Here is a 23482-nt window from a genome sequence, read left to right on the forward strand (position 1 = left end):
AGTGCTGTGTGAACTGAAGTGTGGCCTCATTCCGCAGTTCCATTTGCTTAGAACAGACAGCCTTATATGCTTCAATAGGGACTAGTAATTACTTCCACATGTCTTAACACTAGTCTTAACACTAGTAGAAGTGCAACTTGAGATAGAGTAAGTTTAATTTAGTATAAGCTGCCAAGTATAGTCTTTTCAAGTATGCATCCACTTGCACAGAAATCTTCCGCTGGAACTCATAGATCAGATGCTTTAAAGCGCCAATGAAGATTTAGTCTGGCTTTTAGGAACTGCTTCTTTATCACTGATTTGTATTGAGAAATATTCTGTCTGCAGGAGAAGCCGTTCCTGAGGATGAACAGATTAATGCTAAAGACCAAAAGAACCTGGAGCCATGTGACAACACCCCCATCATTGATAATATTGTGCCAGTTGTTGCCAGCATCTCAGTTGAAGAGAAACGAAAATATGAGGACGAGATTACTAGTCTCTACAGACAGCTGGATGATAAGGTTGGAAATTACTTAACATTTATTCTTCACTGGGGACATTACTTCTGCAAACAGTGTTTCTGTTATCAGCAAAGTCATCACATGTCTCAGCTGTACAAATCTTCTTATTCAATATTCAAAAACATTTACTAGTGCCCTCTTCTCCCCCCCCCCCCCAGTCCTGAACAATTAATGCATTAGCCCCAGTCAAGCATGTTTTTATGGAGAATCAAACTATTGCTAACTTCAAGGATAAAACAGGAAGTAGTAGCTTAATATAAGCTTTTGTTTTTAGAGGTATTGCGATAAGATACTCCTCAAGAAGGAAGAGAGAAAGAACAGAAATTTACAATCAACTGATAGAAAAACTAAGTAAATAGGAGAAAATATTAAACGTGAAAGGCACAAAGGAAGTAAGAATGAAAGTCAAAAATATCCAACATCAGATAAACTTATTGTTGAATGAAGAAATAGAGAAAAAACTGAAGTGGACGAAACAAGCTTTTGTTTTCATAGTCTCCCCCCTGCCCTTCATTTACAATATGCCCTGAAAAGATGGCTTCAGATTAGCCTTGCCATAAGAAATTAATTACACAACTTGAAGCTACGTTTAGAGAATTCCAGCTTCTTTGGGGTTCTGGTTTATACCATATCAGATGTACGCCCTAAGTGCAGAAAATGAAATTTCATGGGCAAAAGTTGTAGCCTGACCTTGTCCTTGGCATGTTAGTTTTCTACATGTAGCCATGTTTTCTTTTCATGTAGAACCTGCAGAGTGGTAGAATCAAGGCAGAGGCTTGCCACTTGAGTGAAACTGTGCCTGCGTATTGAAAAGTCTCATTTCACAAACATGGGAGACTTTGGTGTTGAGAGTGATGTGAGGGCTGCATCCCTGCTTTTTTTTTTTTGGTGAACAGACAGAGGCAATTGATCATTTTCCTTTTTATTTCTCCATTTCCCCATAACTCTTAAATCATCCTTGAGCAATGTAATGGGACTTGAAGTGATTAAAAAATTAAAAAGAGATTTAGTATATATTGTGCGTGCTCATAAATTAATTCCCTTCTACCTAGGAGGGAAAGATGCTCAGAAGAGAGCTGCCTTGGAGGTGGGATAGAGATATTTTAAGTAAATAAAATAAAATGAAAGCCAAAGGTAATTTAACACAAAAGATAGGGCAATGACATCATTTGTGATCACTGAAAAAAAAGTGGCAAGTTTTACAGCATCCTTGAGTTTCACTTGCAGAAAGTGAATAAAATTGTGTAGTTCAGCTGTAATCCACCATATTGATGTCTGAATAAATGTTGGGTTGAGGAGGGGTTGAAAGAAAGTAGATTGAAGCTTTTACTAGAAGTAGTTCTCATTTCAAGCACTTTTACTGGCATCATAATCCAGTTTGTTTAATGAAAGCAGGTTGAATCCAGTTATAATTTTATGCTTTGAAGTGCATTTTTACTTTCTAAAAATGAGATTGGTTTTGTGTTTGTGAGGGTTTTTTTATTTACGATACAAGACTTCATGCTCTGCACGTTCCTTATTTTCTAAAGCATTTTAAATTAGATATGACAGATTTCATGTTGTTACTGTGTCACTGCATGAAAGCTGTAGAAAAAAGCAAGAAATAAATAGCATTTTATCTGTTGCAGGATGATGAAATTAACCAACAGAGTCAGTTGGCTGAGAAACTAAAGCAACAAATGTTGGATCAAGATGAGGTAAACGAATCCAAAGAAATAGTTTTATTCTTTATGAAGCAGGCATTCCTTGCCTCACTTCCTGCTCCTTTTAAAGCGAATGATATTGCTTTCTAATAACCCCAGTTTAGTTGGCAAAACAAACTGCTCTCCCCAAAGAATTCAGCATTGCTTCAGTGCATCTTCTCTCATGACTTGGAAGCCTAAGCCTAGAGGACCCCAAACATATGATCTGTTGATTTAATGGTATCAATATTAATTCAGTCCTACTTCCTTTCAAATAAGGGTCAGGAATGGAGGCCCTTCAACCAGACCTGGTCCCTTGAGGGACATGGGAAGCTGCCTTATGCCATTGGTCCATGTAACTCTGTATTGTTTCTTTGGCTGGTAGCAGTTCTCCAGGATCTCAGGATAGAGACAGATTTTTCCCAACCTGTATTCTTCAACCAGAGGTGCTGGGGATGGAACTGGAAACCTTCTGCATGCAAAGCATGTACTTGAAACTCTCTCAAGTCTTATTCCAGTTTACCATCTTGTCTAATGCAGAAAACGATTCACCCATTCTCTGCAACTGTTTGTGATTAGCTCACTGGTATTTGGACAGTGGGGTGTCTGCCTTAATTAGGGTTTATCCTTAATTAGCCAGAACACTTATTTCTGGCTGATTAAGCCAGAAGATTTACTGTTAACATAACTGTTCAGAGCAGGAATGTGCTGTACTAATATTCTTTATGCTGATTCAGTTTGTCACAAAAATGCTTGCTGGGATGACGTAGACTATACGTTGAATCTGAATTCTTCACCATGCTTTAATTTTAAAGGACATAAGCTAAAATTCTGTCTGCTAAGTGTAAGGTCAATAATAGATTCACATTGGTTGCTTGTATTTTAATCTGTTGTGTTAATTGCAGCTGATTGCAGATTACTCCCTTTTACAAACAAACATATTTTGGACTTCGCGTGTTTGAAGGAAGTATGTCTTTTAACAGAATGACAGTATTTGAAAACGTCAGGCAAAGTGCTCTTATAGTTCAGATAACATTAATAGCAGTAAGAGGTTTCTGATGAATGAAATACCTTTATCTTTAGCCACTGTACAAAAGATAATCAAGTTTTTATTGCATTTATGTTGATTAGCCAGCGGTCAACGATACTTTGTAATTTTGATGGCTTTCCTCATCAGATGGTTCTTTTATTAGAAGTAGCTGACAGTTTAGTTTTACATGTAATTTAAGAAATAAGCGTAATATGGCTTTTTTTCAAAATCTTCTGGTGTGTTTGATATACAGCTGCATCCTTCACAATTAAGGAGAAAAAACAGACATTTTTATATTAGGTGAATGTACTGTATATTTCTCATGGCCAGAGCTTGCTCTCTCACTCATAAGTGTTCCCCACCTGCCTCCAAATAGCAGCTAGAATTCCTTTCTGAGCCTTTAATTCGGGTTGTCATGATCTTGTATATAAAGATTCCTTATGCTGGTTGTCAGAAGAAGGTGATTTTAAAGAGCACTTATATGGGCCTATGCGTTATCACCTTTAGCTGTCATGGGAGTGTTTCACTGAAGGCTTCTTCAGACGCTGTACTTACTTCTGATATTATATTTAGTTTTGTCTTTGTAGCCTCCTGATATCTTTTTGATTTCTTTCAATTGTTTCCTCTAGACCTTAGATGTTATAAAACCTGAAAATCTTTATCTTTTTATAGCTCTTGGCCTCTACTAGGAGAGATTACGAGAAGATCCAGGAGGAGCTGACTCGACTTCAGACTGAAAACGAGGCTGCGAAAGAGGAAGTGAAAGAAGTTCTTCAGGCACTGGAGGAATTAGCTGTTAATTATGACCAGAAATCACAAGAAGTGGAGGACAAACTGAGAGCTAATGAACAGCTAGCTGACGAACTTCAACAGAAAACAGTAGGAACAATCCTCTATGTTCCTGTGTGCTTCTTTGTGTGGGCGCACATGCATATTTATTTATTGTATAATTAATTGGTTTACCAGCATAAATCGCAGCAACTTAGGCAGTTTCTCTTCCGTAAATCTGAATCCAGATTGAAAATGATGTAGGCACTTTTATGGGGATGCCTGGAGTTGCTTCACTACAACCTTTTCTGAGGACTTCCCCTTTAAAAGGGAAGTTAGATACCATCCTATAATTTGTTTAGATCTGTGCTATCTAATGATGGTTTCCTCAGAGGAGTCTAATCATTGCCTTTTTTTAGCACTGAATGAATCAGCATCATTCAACTTCTCAAACCTTCCCTGGCCCATTTCACTAGCCATGATGGGCACAGGTCTAATGGACAAGTGGTCTCCTTCCATATATCTTTATACACCATTACAAGCTCCTCCTTTGAGATCTTCTGATATCAGTGAAAGGCCTGCCTATTTCTCAGGGCTTTGAACAGCAGGTATCTTTAAGGGGGGAGAGATTTGGGATTTGCTAATTTATTTTTTGGTTTTCATTGAAAAAAGGTGGGATATAAATGTTTTAATAAATGAATAAATAGATCTTTCCTCTCCAAGTATTGTATTCTTGTCTTCAGGTCGATTTAATGAAAAGTATCCACAGTAACGTGGAAGCCTCAGGGACATTCACTGCAACTGTTGTTAATGCACAGTCCAAGTTGGACTGGATACAAGTAGTTTTGTCCATGGAATGCGTAGCAAATTGGTCATGATGAGCTAAAAGGGGTTCTCCTATCTGCTCTGATGGCCACCTTGTAAAAAACCTCTTAGTACGCTAAAAACCATCATTGGATGACTTTGTGTAGATGTGATGGTAGCAGAGTAGTAGCAGCATAGGCTTTCAAATGCATTCTAACTTAGGCCAAGTCTGACCAAACATAAGTTTTCCTTCACCATCACTCCAGTTGTCTTCCCTTCCATTTCATGAGCTCTTGTTCCACTGTGACCTGGGGACTACATGATCTCCAGCACAGGAGAGAGATGCTCAAGAGCAATCACCTCAGTTGAGCGTTGGGTCTCCCAGTTCGTGGCCCACTAGATGTTCCATAAGACTCTTAAGTTAACTGTTCAACTGTTACCTTTACTGCTTGTTCCATATGCATCTGTACTCAACATCAGATCCTCCCAAATTCAGTGGAGGCTGTTCCTAGGTAAGTGTGATAGACTTTCAGCTTTCGAAGTATATTCAAAGAATCTATTAGCCCGTGTTTCTGGGATTGTTGCCGCATCATGCTAGGAAAGAAGCCTGGTGGTTAGAGCTTCCTAATTTACAAGCTATCCATGTTTTTGGGGTCCACATAAATAGTTTCAGTCTTGCACATAATCTCTGCCCTTCTTAAGCTGCTATATCATTTCTTTAGCACCTGGCAATAATTTCCCATCCGGCTAGTCCTGCAAATAAGTTGATTGATTTCAGATTTAGTGCTTACGTCATAGTTGCTTAAAACTGTTCCCTGTCTGGAGAATGACAATAGTCCTAAAATGACTGACAATTTGAAATCTGTGGCATTGATTTCCAATAAAGCTTTTAGTCATCATATTGTTTTCCTGGAGACTGGATCATTGTATTAGATTTTTACATCCTGTCACATCCAGTTTGTTCAAGGAGGTTTACAGTGCAAAAAATAATAACTGTAAAAAGCAGTAAGACAGTGACTCCAGATCAGCTCTGGTCTATTTGTAAAAACAGCAATGACAATTTTAAATTGATGAAGACACCCATATCACAGCATTTTGTATATTTGAAATAATGATTGAAAAAAACCAGCCTTACACCTTTTCCAAACAAATAAGAGAATCTCTGGTGTGTCAACAGAGAGCTTTTTCAGAGTTTTGGAACAACAGCTACAAGGGATCTTCTGCTACCCATACCTGTTTTCTTTGAGAAAGACTGCTGCTTTAGACCTTAAGAAGTGTGTGTAACATGCACGTGTTTTCATATGCCAGTGTTTGGTTGTGTGTCTGTCTTGAAGATACTCTGAACTTCAAGCTGCTTAATAGTGAATTGGAAAGCTGCACTGTATAAATGTGAATCATCAACGTGTTGGGGAAATTTCAAAGATTTTAGATAGTAGAACTCATAATGCATTTCTGCTTCAGCTCACTAATACCTTTAATAGCATCAACTATCATTTCCTGAGTGGCACATTTATATTTTGTGTAAATATTGGTAATGTGGCTAGCTGCTTAGAGATTATGTTCTTCTGTTTGTGCTCAGAATAGACAGGCAGATTAGTTTCTGATACAGTCCTATCTTTAGACCTTTACTGCCATCAGAATATGACCCAAGGAGCTCTCTCTTTACTAAGCTAATATTCAGCCAGCCCGATACAGAGGAACTGCAAAATGATTTCCAGGATTGTATTATAGAAGTTAGCATTTCATTTGACATTTACCCTGCAGTCATAGCGCTGAAACCTGGAACGTTACATCAATTTTTACATTTCTTTTCATTGAAATCGGTTCTGCCATGACAGGTAGTAGAAGGCCACATTACATAAATTACATTCTCCTGCTTACCAGTCACCGGGAAGCAGTTTCTTTGTGAAAATTTAATTGGAAGAGCATTGGCAGGAACAAGATTGCAAGAAGAAAGGAAGGGGGGGGGGGAAGGGAGGTTTTTGTTACAGTTTAATATTCTTTCAGTGAAAACAAAATCAGGGAAAGCTGATAGTAGCTAGCATATGTTTTGTTTTTGTTTTTTTTAGGTTGGTTATCATTGGGGGATGCTGTTTTAAATGCATGTTTTCATGGCACTGTTGTGAACATAAGATTATTTGCATGCAGCTGCACACCACATTTTATTGCTATGGTACAATCAGTTGTTCAAATCTCCTTGCGTGTCTGTGGTTTTTAAAAAGGATCCTCGTAGTTTTGATTCATAGAATTCTGCAAGACTTTGTTTTCTTCAAGCTTCAGTTACCATCTAGCCTTAGCTAAGACTAAAGTGGGCACCAAATAACTTTCGTTTAAGAACATAAGAGAAGCCATGTTAGATCAGGCCAATGGCCCATCCAGTCCAACATTCTGTGTCACACAGCGGCCAAATATATATATATATATATATATATATATATATATATATATATATATATATATATATATATATATATATATATATATATATATATATATATATATATATATATATATATATATTTATCTAATCCCCTCTTGAAGGTGGCCATGCTTGTGGCCGCCACCACCTCCTGTGGCAGTGAATTCCACATGTTAATCACCCTTTGGGTGAAGAAGTACTTCCTTTTATCCGTTTTAACCTGTCTGCTCAGCAATTTCATCGAATGCCCACGAGTTCTCGTATTGTGAGAAAGGGAGAAAAGTACTTCTTTCTCTACTTTCTCCATCCCATGCATTATCTTGTAAACCTCTATCATGTCACCCCTCAGTCGACCCCACTTCCTTCAGTTTACCCCACTTCCTTCAGATTTATCTTTAGTAATATATGTACCAGAAACTTTTCATATCTGAACACTGGGAAGAGGGGAAGTTGTATACAGATTTTTGATTTTGGGCTGTCATTGTGGCGTGCAAGTATATCATCACTGGATGGCACCCATATTGACTCTGCCAGCCTGGCAGGCCCTTAGTGGTTTTCATTGTGGCCATGAAGTCCTGAGCTGCTCCATGAACAGTGAAGTCCCCGAGGACAAGAATGTTGAGATTGTCAACACTAAGATCGCCTCTTGTCAGCTCAGGCAGGGAGACCGTTGGGCAGCCAGGTGGACAGTACACCAATAGAATCCCTGTTCTTTTCAAGTACCTAGCACCAGGTACATACACTCAGAATTGGGGCTGTGACTAATAAAACATCTTGGGAGTGCTACAGAGACTCAACAGACTGTGGCTACCCCTTGTCCCCGGGAATCCTAGGCTGATGCTGCACAAGAATATCGAAGTAATGGGTGACAACTCTACTTTTTCACAGGGAAAAATTAACTTGGCAGTAAGAGGCTAAAATGTTTCAAATATAGTTTAGGAAACTTGAATTACTGTGGTTTTTTTCAAAGGACTTTGGATTATATATTTAGGACTTGGGAAGAAGCAAACCTTTTGCACTTTGCATGCTGAACACAAGACATGTCACCATCAAATGGGTGTAATCGCAGATTCCACAAAGTGCAAAAGCAGCTCTCTCGTTATTCAGTGTGTTTAGGGTAAATGGGTCAGCTTATAACACTGTGCATAAATTGTTTCGCAGTCTGCGCTGATGTCTACCCAGAGAGAGTTGAGTCAATTGCAAGAGCTCAATAACCATCAGAAAAAGAGAGCTACTGAGATCCTGAATTTACTCCTCAAGGACCTTGGAGAGATTGGAGGAATCATTGGTACCAATGATGTTAAAACAGTAAGTTGAATAGTAGGAGGGGTTAAAAGAACAGTGCTTCATTTCTGGATGATGATAGTGCAAATGAGCTAGTGTGTGTGTGTGTGTGTGTGTGTGTACGCGCACTTGCATGCATGACTGGAAGTCATGGTGACTTCCGGTGACCCCTAATGGAGCATGGAGGATGCTCAGAGAAGTGGCTTGATACAGCCTGCCTCTGCCTCCCGGTCCTGGTCTCCCATCCAAATACTTGCCAGGGTCGGTCCTGCTTAGCTTCTGAGATTTGATGAGATTGGTCTTACTTGGGCTATCCAGGTCAGGGAAGCAGCAATCTTGATGCTAGATGGAGTGTGTGGATATCATAGACACTGGACTGTATAAAAAGAGTATCTGTCACTCCTTTGTAACAGCCATAGTTATGTCCTGGGAAAACAAGTGCGGAGTTTCATAGGTTACAAGTAGAAGAAGAAGAAGAAGATATTGGATTTATATCCCGCCCTCCACTCCGAAGAGTCTCAGAGCGGCTCACAATCTCCTCTCCCTTCCTCCCCACAACAGCCGCCCTGTGAGGTGGGTGGGGCTGGAGAGGGCTCTCACAGCAGCTGCCCTTTCAAGGACAACCTCTGCCAGAGCTATGGCTGACCCAAGGCCATTCCAGCAGGTGCAAGTGGAGGAGTAGGGAATCAAACCCGGTTCTCCCAGATAAGAGTCCGCACACTTAACCACTACACCAAACTGGCTCTCCAATGCAGCATTTGAGAGAAGATTCTAATTCTCAGCTACCATTTGCTCATTCATCAGCAACCAGAATCCAAAGAGCTGCTTAATCATGCAGTCCTATGCAGAATTACTTCAGTTTAAGCCTTTTGACTTCAGTGGACTTAGGCTGAAGTGACTCTGCATTGGGTTGCAGTGTAGATTTGCTGGAAGAGGCTTGCACTTGCCCAGTGGCCCTTTTGGCTTGGAATAGCTGATGTTTATCACCAACTGATTTTGAAAGTGCTTTACTATTTTAAAAGCAGCTTGTAAAACGGGGGATAAAAACATGCCTCAAGCCCCTTTGGACTCGGGTTTAATTCATAGTTTCTAAAATCCTGGTACAAGTGCAAACAGAAGCAAAGAGCTAAATCTTTAAAACTTTTCTGTAGCGTGTTAAGACTCATTGTGATTGGAAGATGTTAAGTATTGTTCAGTTTTAACCACTATTTGTGGTGAACAAATAGAATATGGGGAATCAGAGGCAGGAATGGTATATTAACAACATGCGGTATTTATTTATTGGTTGCAAAAAACAGATAAGCAGCACAGGTATCCATGCAGACAAAGGAGAAACCTAGCTGAGGCACATTAATTTAAGCTAGCTGTGGCTTCAGAGAGTAGTTTGAATGTTCTTTGATGCTTTCAGGCATAAAGAGGCTTTTACTGACTAACCACTAAGTTGGATCTTTTCACACAGATAGGATTCTACTCACACCAGAGCCAGACTAAACGGTACAAGATTTGCTCATTATCAGAGACTGGCCTAACAGTCTCTGAGCACTCTTTTGTCTCCCAGAAGTAGAGTTAAACTACTCTGCCACACTACTGAGTTGAGCTTCCCATCACTCTGTCTGTTCTCTTTGGCAGCCAGACCTGAGCTCTCACTGCTTTCTCCCTGAGACAGACCTGAACACCTTCTGTGCTGTCGTTGAGGCAGTTCTGAAGTAAACTCCTGTCAGCAGAGAACTGTCTCCCTTGAAGGTCAATGGCCTTCTGCTGGGGTTCTTGCCTGATGAGGCCGGCAGCGGCTGGTGGAGAGCAGAATCAGCCAGTGGAATCCTCAGAATTGCCACCATGGTTGGGCTTTTATGTATAACTGAGAAAATCTTTCTCAGTGTGATACGTACATCAGTAGCTGCAAAAACATTATCTAAACTATAATGTCATTCTAATTACTTGAAGATTCTCCTATCACATCTGCCATGTGGGAAGCTGCTGGAAACTCTTATATATGCTCAGGAGCTGAACGTTGCATGCTGCATGAATCATAGACCATGTGGAGAGACTCTATTTCTGTCGCAGTGGTGGGAGAGAGTGCACATGATTGAGTAATCTGTGTGTTGAGTGGCTTTCAGATACCGTATCACTGTGTGGAGCTACTACTGTGCTTCTGTGTTTCCATTTCCCTTGCTGTACTTCTTTAAGCAGAGCTACATCCTCCTAATTCTGTTGAAGTCAGTAAGCTTAGAACAGCGTACCTCTTCATAGGATGAAGAAGAAGAAGAAGAAGATATTGGATTTATATCCCCCCCCTCCACTCCGAAGAGTCTCAAAGCGGCTCACAATCTCCTTTCCCTTCCTCCCCCACAACAGACACCCTGTGAGGTGGGTGGGGCTGGAGAGGGCTCTCACAGCAGCTGCCCTTTCAAGGACAACATCTGCCAGAGTTATGGCTGACCCAAGGCCATTCCAGCAGGTGCAAGTGGAGGAGTGGGGAATCAAACCCGGTTCTCCCAGATAAGAGTCCTCACACTTAACCACTACACCAAACTGGCTCTCAGGATGGCACAGATGTAGTATAAGTACTGCCCCTGAATTCATGGCCTCTTTTATAACAGCGACCTAAGCCATTTACACAGGAAAAGATGAGAAGATTGTCACAATTTGAATGAAGAGGAAAAGGGCTTTTTCCTGAACCGTTGGTTACAGTATTATTGTAAAAAGTTAAGCACATACTACACATTCTGCATCGTATCACGCACTCTTCCTAGAGTCATTAAGGTTTATTCTCATGTTACATAATGATCTGTTTTGTTTACGTGACAATTTGGTAAAAGTGTGGGAATGGCTGCTGTAATAGTCAAGTGCTCTTTAAGGTTTTCTTCTTTACTTAACTTCATAATAAATATTAAATAATAAATATTATTCACAATAATATCTGAATCTTTAAAAAATAGTTTAAACAGATAACCAGCAAAGACTAAGAAAATTTAATCTGGCCACCAAGAAACATTTTGTAGTTTTCTTGTAGGTTTCTGGTATTATTGGATCATTCATTAGCTGTTGTTGCACATTGAATATACTAATACTATGAGATACCCTACAGCCATACTTGAAAGTTAAAGCAATGGTATCTTGGCTTTCTCTGATTACTGGACATCTTATGCATGTGTTGTGGTTGGTGATGTATACTGAAATTGAGTAGATTTCAGCACAAGCAGTACAACACATAGCAAACATGTTAAGGTACAGCTGCATTTTGCTAACAAGAAAAGCCTTGAATTAATCTACACTAGTCTAGACTCATGCAGACAAACTATGGGTGCAATCACATGAGCGTTTTGGTCCAACATAGCCGTCCTCCCCCAGATTAAATGGGTGCAATCACATGCACATATCTGGCCCCCGTGCTCTACTTGTCCTTACCACGTGCTGTGATGACTCCTAGACAGATTAAATAGCCGCTGGGAAATTTCCAGTGGTTTCCTGGGGAAGCGCTTCCGCGGTGGGTTGTCTGATTGCCCCGGTGCACCATGGAAATGCGTGAGCGGTCTGATCACTCCATTTCCAGCACTTCCTTTTTTCCTTCCAACTCCACTCTGAGGAGCACTCATCCACAGTGGGACTTTTTTAAAAAAACAGACCCATTTCCTGTGGGTACCTGGTTGTGGCACGTGAATGGCCGACCATGGGCCTGTGTCATTTTGATGCCAGCAGAGCACCCACTGTCTTATCACAGCAGAGCGGTGCAAACTCAAATGGCTTTTCCAGATGCAAGATTCTGCTGCTGCAGCATGCCCATCTGATCCCTCCCTATAACATGCAGTGAACATATGAACATACATGAACCTATGAAGCTGCCTTATACTGACTCACCCTCGGTCCATCAAAGTCAGTATTGTCTTCTCAGACTGGCAGCAGCTCTCCAGGGTCTCAAGCTGAGGTTTTTCACATCTATTTGCCTGGACCCTTTTTAGTTGGAGATGCTGGGGATTGAACCTGGGACCTTCTGCTTACCAAGCAGATGCTCTGCCACTGAGCCACCATCCCTCCCCTAACATATGAAGCTGCCTTATACTGAATCAGACCCTCGGTCCATCAAAGTCAGTATTGTCTACTCAGACTGGCAGCGGCTCTCCAGGGTCTCAAGCTGAGGATTTTCACACCTATTTGCCTGGACCCTTTTAGTTGGAGATGCCAGGGATTGAACCTGGGACCTTCTGCTTCCTAAGCAGATGCTCTACCACTGAGCCACAGCCCCATTCATGGCTCTCCAGGGTCTCAAGCTGAGGTTTTTCACACCTATTTGCCTGGACCCTTTTTTGGAGATGCCGGGGATTGAACCTGGGACCTTCTGCTTCCCAAGCAGATGCTCTACCACTGAGCCACAGCCCCATTCATGGCTCTCCAGGGTCTCAAGCTGAGGTTATTCACACCTATTTGCCTGGACCCTTTTTTGGAGATGCCAGGGATTGAACCTGGGACCTTCTGCTTCCCAAGCAGATGCTCTACGACTGAGCCACCGTCCCTCCCCAATGGTATATAGTGACTATACCATTGTACAAGTGGGCCTGAAAAGCAGTAGCTAGAGGGAATGGAGTATTTATTAAAATATTGTCGCTTCATTAGAGTTCCTCAGGATACGCTACTGCAGTCTTTGGTGGCTCTATATTTTCATGTGATGTTTCCTGGAGACTAGTTTAGATTGCCCTAGTCTGGGTTTCTTGCTCTCCCTTGCTTTATCCGTATTGTTAAAAATCCAAATTTGAATCCAAGATTCTTTTTCATTCAATCTCTGAGGCAAACACAAACGTATTTCTATGCCTCTAGCAGAATGGCAACAAAGGTAATTTCCAGGTGACCTTTTATTGGACAACTATTTTTCATTGTTCAGTTAGCAGATGTGAATGGTGTGATTGAGGAGGAGTTCACCATGGCTCGACTCTACATCAGCAAGATGAAGTCGGAGGTGAAATCTCTGGTGAACCGCAGCAAGCAGTTAGAGAGCGCTCAGATAGACTGCAATAGGAAGATGAATGCCAGTGAAAGGGAACTTGCTGCTTGCCAGCTCCTCATCTCACAGGTGATTGGAGTTCTGCACTTTTATCTATCCAATTAATTCCCGCCCCCCTCCTTGCTTTCTTTGCGGTGCATATAAAATGTTCTGCTTGTCATGTTTGTTTTCTTTTAAAGCATGAAGCCAAAATCAAGTCTCTCACAGACTACATGCAGAACATGGAGCAGAAACGAAGACAGTTGGAAGAATCACAGGATTCACTAAATGAAGAGCTGGCCAAATTGCGTGCTCAAGGTAGGAGCGCTCTTAGTGGCAGAACACTTGCAGATGGTCCCACATTCATCCCTGGTCCCACATTCTGTCCCTGCTATCTTTATATAGACCATCTTGTATGATGGGTTGGGAAAGACCTTTCTCTTCCAGAGATCATGGAGAACTGCTTCTGCCAGCATTGACAACATTGAACTAGAACAGTGGATTGGATCTGAAAGGCAGTTTTGCATATTCATATTTTAGGTTTCCCAGTTTTGCCCATTTCTTGATAGAAACCGTTCTTGCGCAGTTTTCCAGTGGATGTGGAATTTTGATGTGGCATTTTCTTTGCGGTCACTGAAAAGAAGACCGTTGAACTAGTTAATGTTTCATAGGCCAGTCGGGTGAGCATTTGTAATAAATAACCTGCCAATTCTTCACAGTTAACGTGAATACATTGTACAAATGTTATGCGTCCTCTGACTCAGCATTATATGGCAATGCGTACAGGCTCAGCCTATCATGATTCACGGCCACCTCAATCAGCTTTGTGCTGCTACGTAAATGTCAGTTGAATTGCAAGCTGACTGAGGCGCCCAAAGTTGCATGACTACTTCATCACGTGGTGAATCCTACATAAAGCCTCTGATGATCTTGACATTCTGCTTTTCTCATGGGAATTGGCCCAGAGGATCGCTGCATTCTAAATTAGCAGTGGTTGGCATAAGAATGAAAGCAGAAGGAAGCAGAATTGTTTAGTAGCACAGATGGTGCTCGACAGGGTTACCCCGCTTTTTGCTTTCTAAAAGGCATTTCTCGAAAAGCATAGCTTAAAGCTTAGCTTAACTAGGAATTGTCATAAAGAAACAGCAGCTGCTGTGCTGGGAAGGCAATTCCTTTAGGTTTTGCTTCCATACAGAGCAAGGGCAAGATATGGGTATGGGATAGGCTTGCCAATCCCCAGGTCCTAGTGGGGGTTCTTCCACTTTCCCAGGCTCCTTCCCGCCCCCAGTCAGCTGGCCGGCGGGGGGAAGCCCCGCCCCCAGTCAGCTGGCCAGCGGGGGGGAAGCCCCGCCCCCAGAGGACCATGTGCCTTTGCACCTCCGGAGGCTTCAGTCTCCGATTGAAAGGCTTCCTCTTGGGATGGTGTGTCTGTGTGTACTTTGAAGAAGTTGGCAGCAACTCGTGAGTAGAGTGGCCAATCCCTCACTTCAGAGTCACCAGAAAGGGGTGGGGTGGGGCGGGGAGGGAAACGTCTGCTGAGCACTTCATTATTCCTTATGTGGAGATCGATTCTCATAGGATATAATGGGGAATTGATCTGGAGGTTTCGGGAGCTCTGGGGGAGCTGTTTTTTGAGGTAGAGGCACCAAATTTTCAGTATAGTATCTAGTGCCTCTCCCCAAAGTACCCCCCAAGTTTCAAAACGATTGGACCAGGGGGTCCAATTCTATGAGCCCCCAAAGAAGGTGCCCCTATCCTTCATTATTTCCTATGGAAGGAAGACATTTAAAAAGGTGTGCTGTTCCTTTAAATGTGATGGCCAGAACTCCCTTTGAGTTCCATTATGCTTGTCACACCCTTGTTCCTGGCTCTGCCCCCAATGCCTCCTGGCTCCAGCCCCAAAGTCTCCTGGCTCCACCCTCAAAGTCCCCAGATATTTCTTGAATTGGACTTGGCATCCCTAGTATGGGAAGAAGTTATCATTTGCTTGCCAAGGGACAGTCTTTGGGGATTTGAGTGGCTTTCTGTTAAAACAATACCACTTCAACCACTTGTCAGCTTAACTGTTTTGTTTTGTTTTAAATAGAAAAAATGCATGAAGTTAGCTTCAAAGATAAAGAAAAAGAACACTTGACCTTGCTGCAGGATGCAGAGGAAATGAAGGTAATCTCGTGTGCTGCAGTCATGAGATTGGTTTCTCACCAAAAACACTTTTCAAACGTCTGTTGAAGGCCAAATTATGGACGAAAAAGGGAAAGACAAGCTCAACTCAAAATACACTGGCAGTGTGAAAAAAGGCCAAGTTAACCTCAAAATAAATATGATCCAGTTTGGTATTTATTTTGTGGCTAGGTTGACCCTTTTAACATTGAAGGTCAAATTATACTATCATGTGACACATTTCTATACATTTGATGAACATTTTGCAACAAAATGCTAGTGTGCGTTAAGAAATCTAATAGACAGATAGTGCATGTTTGCATCATGGCAGGGAAAGAGCTCTTCCAAAATTTTTAAGTGATGTTTATCGTTTCGTGTATTGTTGATGTATTTGTGCTAACCCTAATTGACGAACAGAAGTACAATAACCTGTATTCATAAAACAGGTATGCAGGGTGATAGAAGGAATAGGTGAGATGACCATGCTGCTCATCACAAGACGAAGGCTTTTAGTACTTGCTGACAGCTTTTCTATTAGGTGTGCACGGTCAGTGGGGGAATACAGCCAACAAAGACATTTTAAAAACAAATTTCAAGTAACACTTCCATAGATCCCCCAGAGAGCACTGCGATCAGGGACAAAAAAATTTGCTGTCCGCTCCTGGGCCAAAAGAAGCCAGGTTATGTGTAACAAGATCTAGGGCTTTTTCGGTGGCAGCACCAGAACTTTGGAACACCCTTCCAGAAGCCATAAGGGTCCTGCGGGATTTGTCTGCGTTCCGCAGGGCCTGCAAGACCGAATTGTTTAAGCAGGCTTTTGCTGTTTAATTGAAAAAGGGCTGCCACCGGACATCATATAGAATACTGGTGATCACAGTTGAGAATTCAATACTGCTTATATTGTACAGCGCCATAGAATGGTTTTAAAATTGAAATAAGTAAATTATGGTTTTATATGTTTTATTGGATTGATTGTATTGTATAATGTTGTGAGCCGCCCTGAGTCCGCTTGCGGAGAGGGCGGGATATAAATTGAACGTAATAAATAAATAAATAAATGACAGTAAAGATGAATAAATACTTCAGTGGTGAGGGTTACACACCAAGAGTTATGCACAGCCACTAGGAACGTGTTTTCCCCACAAAATGACTTACGCATTTGAAATAATGGAGCTAATGAATACAGTGCAGTTGTCCATTAGATGACCATGACATTATGTCATACAACGCAATTGCTTGGGGCCTTGGGAAAACTTCTAGATCCCATCCAAAAAGAGAACTGAATGCTTATTACACTATTTATAAGTTTTACATCTTTATCCTGTGACCGGCTGTATTGTGGGATCTTGGGATCCAGTATCAAAACCAAAACTCTGGTATCTATAGAGACAATTCATCTTGCAGCAGAGACTAAACAGGTTGTTGAACTAGCATTCCTGGGGTTTTCCACATGCGCTTTTTGTCATTATCGTGCCTGTATTTGAATGTTGTTTTTTAAGCATTTTTGAAGGGCTCAGAAAGAAGTCAGAGATACGGTGATGACATATCAAAGCAATCAGTAGAGGGAGCAAAACGTGTACAGAAAAGGAGGGGTGGGGAGGACTTGACACAACGTGTATACATAAGAGATCTGAATAACACATGCGAAAAAACTCTCTGTTAGTTTTTTAGTCTGCTAAGCATCCTAAAGCACTGTTTGGTTCCTAGGAACCACACGACCTAGTACAATATGTATTAATCATAGTGGATAAATAAATCAATATATTAAATAGTTTTAGCTTTTACATAAGTAAGTAACAATAAATATAGCTAACAAACCCCAATAACAAATATTGAATAGAACAGGTATTGAAAGGCTGAAAATCTAGGACTGTGTAATCCATTAAGCATATGAGTTTATCCTGAAACTTGCATGAATAAAATGGACTTCAGTTTCTTGAAGATGTACCTGTAATCCCTTGTAGGCAAAGGAAGAGGGCTAGAGCATCTTGGGAAGCAGAAGGTCCCAGGTTCAATCCCCGGCATCTCCAAAAAAAGGGTCCAGGCAAATAGGTGTGAAAAACCTCAGCTTGAGACCCTGGAGAGCCGCTGCCAGTCTGAGAAGACAAGACTGACTTTGATGGACCGAGGGTCTGATTCAGTATAAGGCAGCTTCATGTTTTCATATATGTTCATATGTTAAGAGGTTATTGTAATCCACTATGAGTTTCTTGATAGGAACAGCCTCTAGATTATAATTATATGCTGAATCGGGAAGGCAACAATGTTGCCTTTCAAAGACTTCCATAACTTTACCAAGGAAATCCTTCTTGCTTTTTCCTCTCTCAAGCAAAGCCGTCTCATCCCAATTTCCCTCAAATGCCTCCCCTAACAGTCTGTTTTCTTGAACTGTCCTCCCCTGAATATTCCTTGAACTTCAGACCCTCCACTACAGAGGAGCTGCTGGCAGACACTTGTAGTGCCCTATATGTATACCTAATATTTGTCAGTGTATGCATTAGAATAGTGTATGCATGCATGGCAATTTACTTGCAGAACTAATTGGTGATGGGGCTACACAAGATAGTGACATATATCCCACCTTAGTCTGGAGGGTGTGCCAACAGCCCAAAGTGGTTCTTTCTCCTTAGGCTGGAAGAAGCCTTCAGACGTTGTTGAGTGGAATAGCAGGATACCAGGCAATTCCACAGGTTAGTTTTAGAAGTGGGTAAGGATCCATAGCAATCATGCAAATCTGAGCCACGTCTTTAAATGGTTTTGTGAAATGTTAGACTCAGCAACGGACAAAAAAGACAAATACTTGACATTTATTTCCTTCCCATTTTAATGAACAGAATACTCTGGAGCAGCAGATGGAAAGTCATAGGGAAGCCCACCAGAAGCAGCTGTCAAGACTGCGTGATGAGATTGAGGAGAAACAGAAACTCATAGACGAAATCAGAGAGTAAGTTTCTGTTTTACCTCCCTACTGGCGCCCTTGGTCTTTCTCCAAACACACACACACAGCACACAGGAGATGACTTAGTCTCATCAAGATTTATTAGCAGAGCTTCTCATTAAAACCCACCAGCCTATGTTCTGCACATCTCTCTCCGGTATTCTTCTGCTATTGTTGCTAAATAAACAAAGGGCAGAAAACTGTTGAAACAGTCATAATGTGCTTCTGCTTTACAGTAATTGGACAAAGGGGCTTTTAAAAAGAAATAAATGGAAATAACCTGAATTTCTAAAGCTTGCATGCAAGTGTATAGTTAGAAGTATTTTTCTGTCCTTTTAATCTGATATACAATAACTATATGGAAATCGTCGGAATTAGAAGAATAAAGAGGGATGTCTTTTGGGTAGGCCTGCATCATGGCTGCTACTGAAAACTGCTTTAACAAAATGCATGGCATTTGTATCAGGAATTGTGCTATATAGAGAAAGCGAAAAAGAATCCTAAATCATCCTCCTGAAAAATGTGATTTCAGGAAAATGACTGCTGTAATTCTGTGGTGGTGTCACTTGGCAGTGAAGAGTTTCTCCTCTAAGAGCTGACAGGCCCTATAGATATTACAGGTCCTTCAGCAGCCTCTCTGTGTCTTTCAAGTACAATAAGCTGGAAGTAGCATTATCTTTCAGATAGCCCCCAATCAATGCAATCGTGGGCTGACGATGAGGACTGCTTCATCTATACGTATGTTAATAATCTCTTGCTTAAAATACGATTTCTAAGGCTGCTTCCCACATAAGCCTTGCTGGCTGTTTTCCTCATATGGTAGTCCTTCAATACATTGGCACGTGGATATAATAATGTAGTGTATAACTTAATGGCTCATGAACGAACTCAACAGGCTACTTCCAAAACTGGCATTGCTATTGTGGGAATTGTTGCTGAGCTGTATTCAAAAGATCACAATGGGGGTGGGAGACACGGGAGGAATGTTATTTGTTTTGTAATCCTTTTGAGAAACAAAGGCTGTGAGCACACACGCTAAATAATGCACTTTCGATCCACTTTCAATCCACTTTCAATGCACTTTCAATCCACTTTCAATGCACTTTCAATCCACTTTCAATGCACTTTCAATGCACTTTCAATGCACTTTCAATGCACTTTCAATGCACTTTCAATGCACTTTCAATGCACTTTCAATCCACTTTCAATGCACTTTCAATGCACTTTCAATCCACTTTCAATCCACTTTCAATGCACTTTCAATGCACTTTCAATGCACTTTCGATCCACTTTCGATCCACTTTCGATCCACTTTCGATCCACTTTCGATCCACTTTCAATGCACTTTCAATGCACTTTCAATGCACTTTCAATCCACTTTCAATGCACTTTCAATGCACTTTCAATGCACTTTCAATGCACTTTCAATGCACTTTCAATGCACTTTCAATCCACTTTCAATGCACTTTCAATGCACTTTCAATCCACTTTCAATGCACTTTCAATGCACTTTCAATCCACTTTCAATCCACTTTCAATGCACTTTCAATGCACTTTCAATCCACTTTCAATGCACTTTCAATGCACTTTCAATGCACTTTCAATCCACTTTCAATGCACTTTCAATCCACTTTCAATGCACTTTCAATGCACTTTCAATCCACTTTCCAACTGGATTTTGCCAGTTCACACCGTAAAATCCAGTTGGAAAGTGCATCGGAAGTGCGTTATTGAGTGTGTGTGATCGCAGCCATAGTCAGGAAGACGCATCTGCGAGTCAGCTCATTGCCCAGGGTGTGTTTCCTGTGTCCCATGGTCATATTCCAAAGTGGCTTATAGTTTATGCTGTACACAATGACACGTCAGCGCAAGCAAACAGAAAACATGTTTGCAAAAGGTATAAGGCCCATAGAACAGGTTTGGTTCATATTTTCTCCCCCGAGCATATTGTCTTCTCAATATTACTATTATGTAGGCATTTGGACAAACAAATGGCAACTACTTTTTTTTTTGTCTCACGTTAACAAGTGAGATTCAATAATGTTATAAAAATATATATTGTCTGATATGCATAAAGGCAACTGTGTCTGAAATAGCAAAGTTAAGGTACGCTGAGTTCTTTATGATATAATTGCTTTATGGAATCATTTGATGATGATGTGATACATTATCTGTTTTAGTTGTTGGGGCACCTTTGATCTAGCTCTAGCGGCTTTTTGGTTTCTTCTCTGCCTCTCATTGCAATAATTCAATTGTGGGATTTTCTGCCAATGGATGTAGCGATGGCCACAAGCATAGATGGCTTTAAAAGAGAATTATTCTCATAGGTTCATTAGTGGCTACTAGTCAAGATGACTATATCCAGAGGCAGTAAAGTTCTGAGATATCATTACTAAGAGACAAAAGCAAGGGAAGATCTCGGCCTCTGTGGTCTTCTAGGGCTACTGTGGCAAGCCACTATATAAAATAGGATGCTGGACTAGATGGATCCCTACTCTGGTCCGGTTCTAATACTTGTTTGATCCTATGTGTTCGAATACCCATTTGATCCTCTTTTGTCTCCCCTCCAGTATGAATCAGAAACTGCAGCTGGAGCAAGAAAAACTGAGTTCTGATTATGAGAAATTGAAAGCAGAAGATCAGGAACGGGAAAAGAAGCTGGAAAAACTCATGTGAGTTAATAGGGTATTTAGGAGTCAGCAGGCTAATCTTTTCCTATTATGTTTAACAAGTGGAAATCCACTTCCCTTTCCCCTATTTCCTCTTTTCCTTTCCTGAAAGCCCCCATAGACTTTTCCCTTTTTCCTGCTTCCTTCATTCCTTCTAGGGCTGTCACCCTCCAAGTGGGGACTGGAGACTCTTGGAATCTCAACAGATCTCCCGTCTACAGAGATCAGTCTCCCTTAGGGTTGCCAGCTCCAGGTTGGGAAATCCCTGGAGATTTGGGGGTGGAGCCTTGGGCAGGTGAGGTTTGGGGAGGGAAGCAACCTCAGCAGGGAATAGTGCCGTAAAATCCTCCCTCCAAAGCAACAATTTCTTCCAGGGGAACTGATCTCTGTCATCTGGAGAGCAGTTGTAATTCTGGATAGTCTTCAGCTCCCACCTGGGGGTTGGAAACCCTAGTTCCCCTGGAGGGAATGGCTGCTTTGTAGGATGGGGTCTATGGTATTATACCCCTATGAGGTCCCTCTTCTCCTCCAGTTCCACCGTCCTAAGGCTCCACCCCCAACTCTCCAGGGATTTCCAGACTTGGAGTTGGCAGCCCTATCTCCTTTCCAGTCAACCTCCCTTGATCTGCCCCTCTGTCAAGCTTTCCCTCTCACCCCCATCCCTGGCAGCCTCTCCTTAGGAAAACTGTAGACAAGTTGTGTGGTGCTGGCCACTGGGCAAGGCCTGCTTTCATGGGAGGGGAACCCTTAAGGACTTGTGTTGTACCTCACTTCCCTCCTCCACACACTATTTCATCTTTCCCTCCTTTTGGCAGCCCCCATGTTTTATCTTTGGCTCATTTATTTACCTCATTGAAACCCCAGCTTTCTTCACAGTGGGGAGCAAAGAAGCTTACACTATTCGCTTATCCTCCTTTTTACCCACACAACAACCCTGTGAGGTAAGTTAGGCTGAAAGCATGTGACTGGTCCAAAATTGCCCAGTGAGCTTCCAAAACAAGATGGGATTTGAACCTGGGTCTCCCAGGCCCCCTGTACCACACTGGCATTCATGGTGTGGCTGCTGTTGAACAGAGGCACCCACAAAAAATCCCAAAGGCTCACGGTTGCAATTACTGGCAAACAATTATATAGCATTAAAGAGTGTAATTATTCCAAAATTCAAAAGTGCAATATAAACATTAAAAGACAATTTCATATGTGTTTGTTCATACAACTTTCACTTTGACCCGACAAACTCCCGATGTAACCGGGAGACAACAGATCAGCAGTTCAAAATCCAATTAACTCCACTGCAATCATTCCATAAATTCAGAGGCAAAGACCAGTGCCATTTTTCAGGGATTGTCAGTGGCAATGAAGCTGAACCCCAATTCCATTCATTGATCACGGGGCCGCAAGCTGGAGCCGGCCGTTTCACACGGAGGCTTCGTCAGATATTCGTTCTGAGGTTGTGCAGTATTTAAACTTCATTCATAAACATCTCGAGTCAAAGGTGCTGGCTCCTCCCAGGATGTTGAACAGAAGCAAGCAGCCAGGCCTAGTTCAGTCATGGAAGTCAGGTGCTATCAAGTCACCCAGAGGCTGCTGCCAGGCCTAGGGTTGTCAGCCTTCCAGAGAGACCTGGAAATACCTGAGAATTGCAACTGAACTCCAGAAAACAGAGATCCGTCCACCTGGAGAAAGTGGTTGGAGGGTGGACCTGACTTTTGGAGGGTGGACCCTGTGGGGTTATATTTGGCTGAGGCCTCTTCTCTCCCCAAATCCTGCCCTTCTCACACTCTGCCCCCAAATCACCAGGAGTTTTTTAACCTGGAGCTGGCCTGGCCCCAATGAATCCTTCCTCAAAGGCCAAAATAGGACTAGAAAGAGCCCTGCCTCCTGTCTTTTTACTCACAAGAAACTGAAGCCTAGAATACTGTGGTTGTCTAGCAACAGGAACTGAGGAAAATCCATGGCTTAAAGCTGTAGGTGCTCCTTTTATCATTTTGGGATTTTTAAAGCTGCCCATTGCATTTTTTTTTTAAAGATTTCACATTTTTTCTGCAAACCTTGGGCTCTTTTCAGATTTATTTCTGTCTCACCCATTCACAGCTCAAGTCACTGGGTGTAAGTATCCAAGGATTTCCCAACTTTTCTATTAAGATTACAAAATAGTTTACAATCCAGCAGTGATGCTCTTGGGACAATGAGTCTCACCCCTGGTGACAGCGTCTGGCTTAGGTCACTCCTTCTGTGTCTGAAGTGCAA

At 41.7% G+C, this 23482-nt stretch overlaps 1 protein-coding gene and 1 non-coding gene across 2 annotated transcripts in view; one reads left to right on the forward strand and one right to left on the reverse strand.

Annotated features, from left to right (window-relative positions):
* KIF5C (kinesin family member 5C) overlaps window positions 1-23482 on the forward strand; it is a 170370-nt gene that overhangs the window by 128679 nt on the left and 18209 nt on the right. The window contains exons 12-20 of the mRNA XM_060257215.1: window positions 328-503; window positions 2132-2200; window positions 3888-4094; window positions 8368-8514; window positions 13367-13555; window positions 13666-13783; window positions 15552-15628; window positions 18460-18569; window positions 21134-21235. Coding sequence (XP_060113198.1) covers window positions 328-503; window positions 2132-2200; window positions 3888-4094; window positions 8368-8514; window positions 13367-13555; window positions 13666-13783; window positions 15552-15628; window positions 18460-18569; window positions 21134-21235 — 1195 coding nt within the window. The remainder of the gene's footprint in view (window positions 1-327; window positions 504-2131; window positions 2201-3887; window positions 4095-8367; window positions 8515-13366; window positions 13556-13665; window positions 13784-15551; window positions 15629-18459; window positions 18570-21133; window positions 21236-23482) is intronic.
* On the reverse strand, window positions 12662-12733 carry TRNAP-AGG (transfer RNA proline (anticodon AGG)). Its single transcript has one exon. It is a non-coding gene; the product is annotated as a tRNA-Pro (tRNA).

Source organism: Heteronotia binoei, chromosome 16 (genome assembly GCF_032191835.1).
Source record: "Heteronotia binoei isolate CCM8104 ecotype False Entrance Well chromosome 16, APGP_CSIRO_Hbin_v1, whole genome shotgun sequence".
Lineage (NCBI taxonomy): Eukaryota > Metazoa > Chordata > Lepidosauria > Squamata > Gekkonidae > Heteronotia > Heteronotia binoei.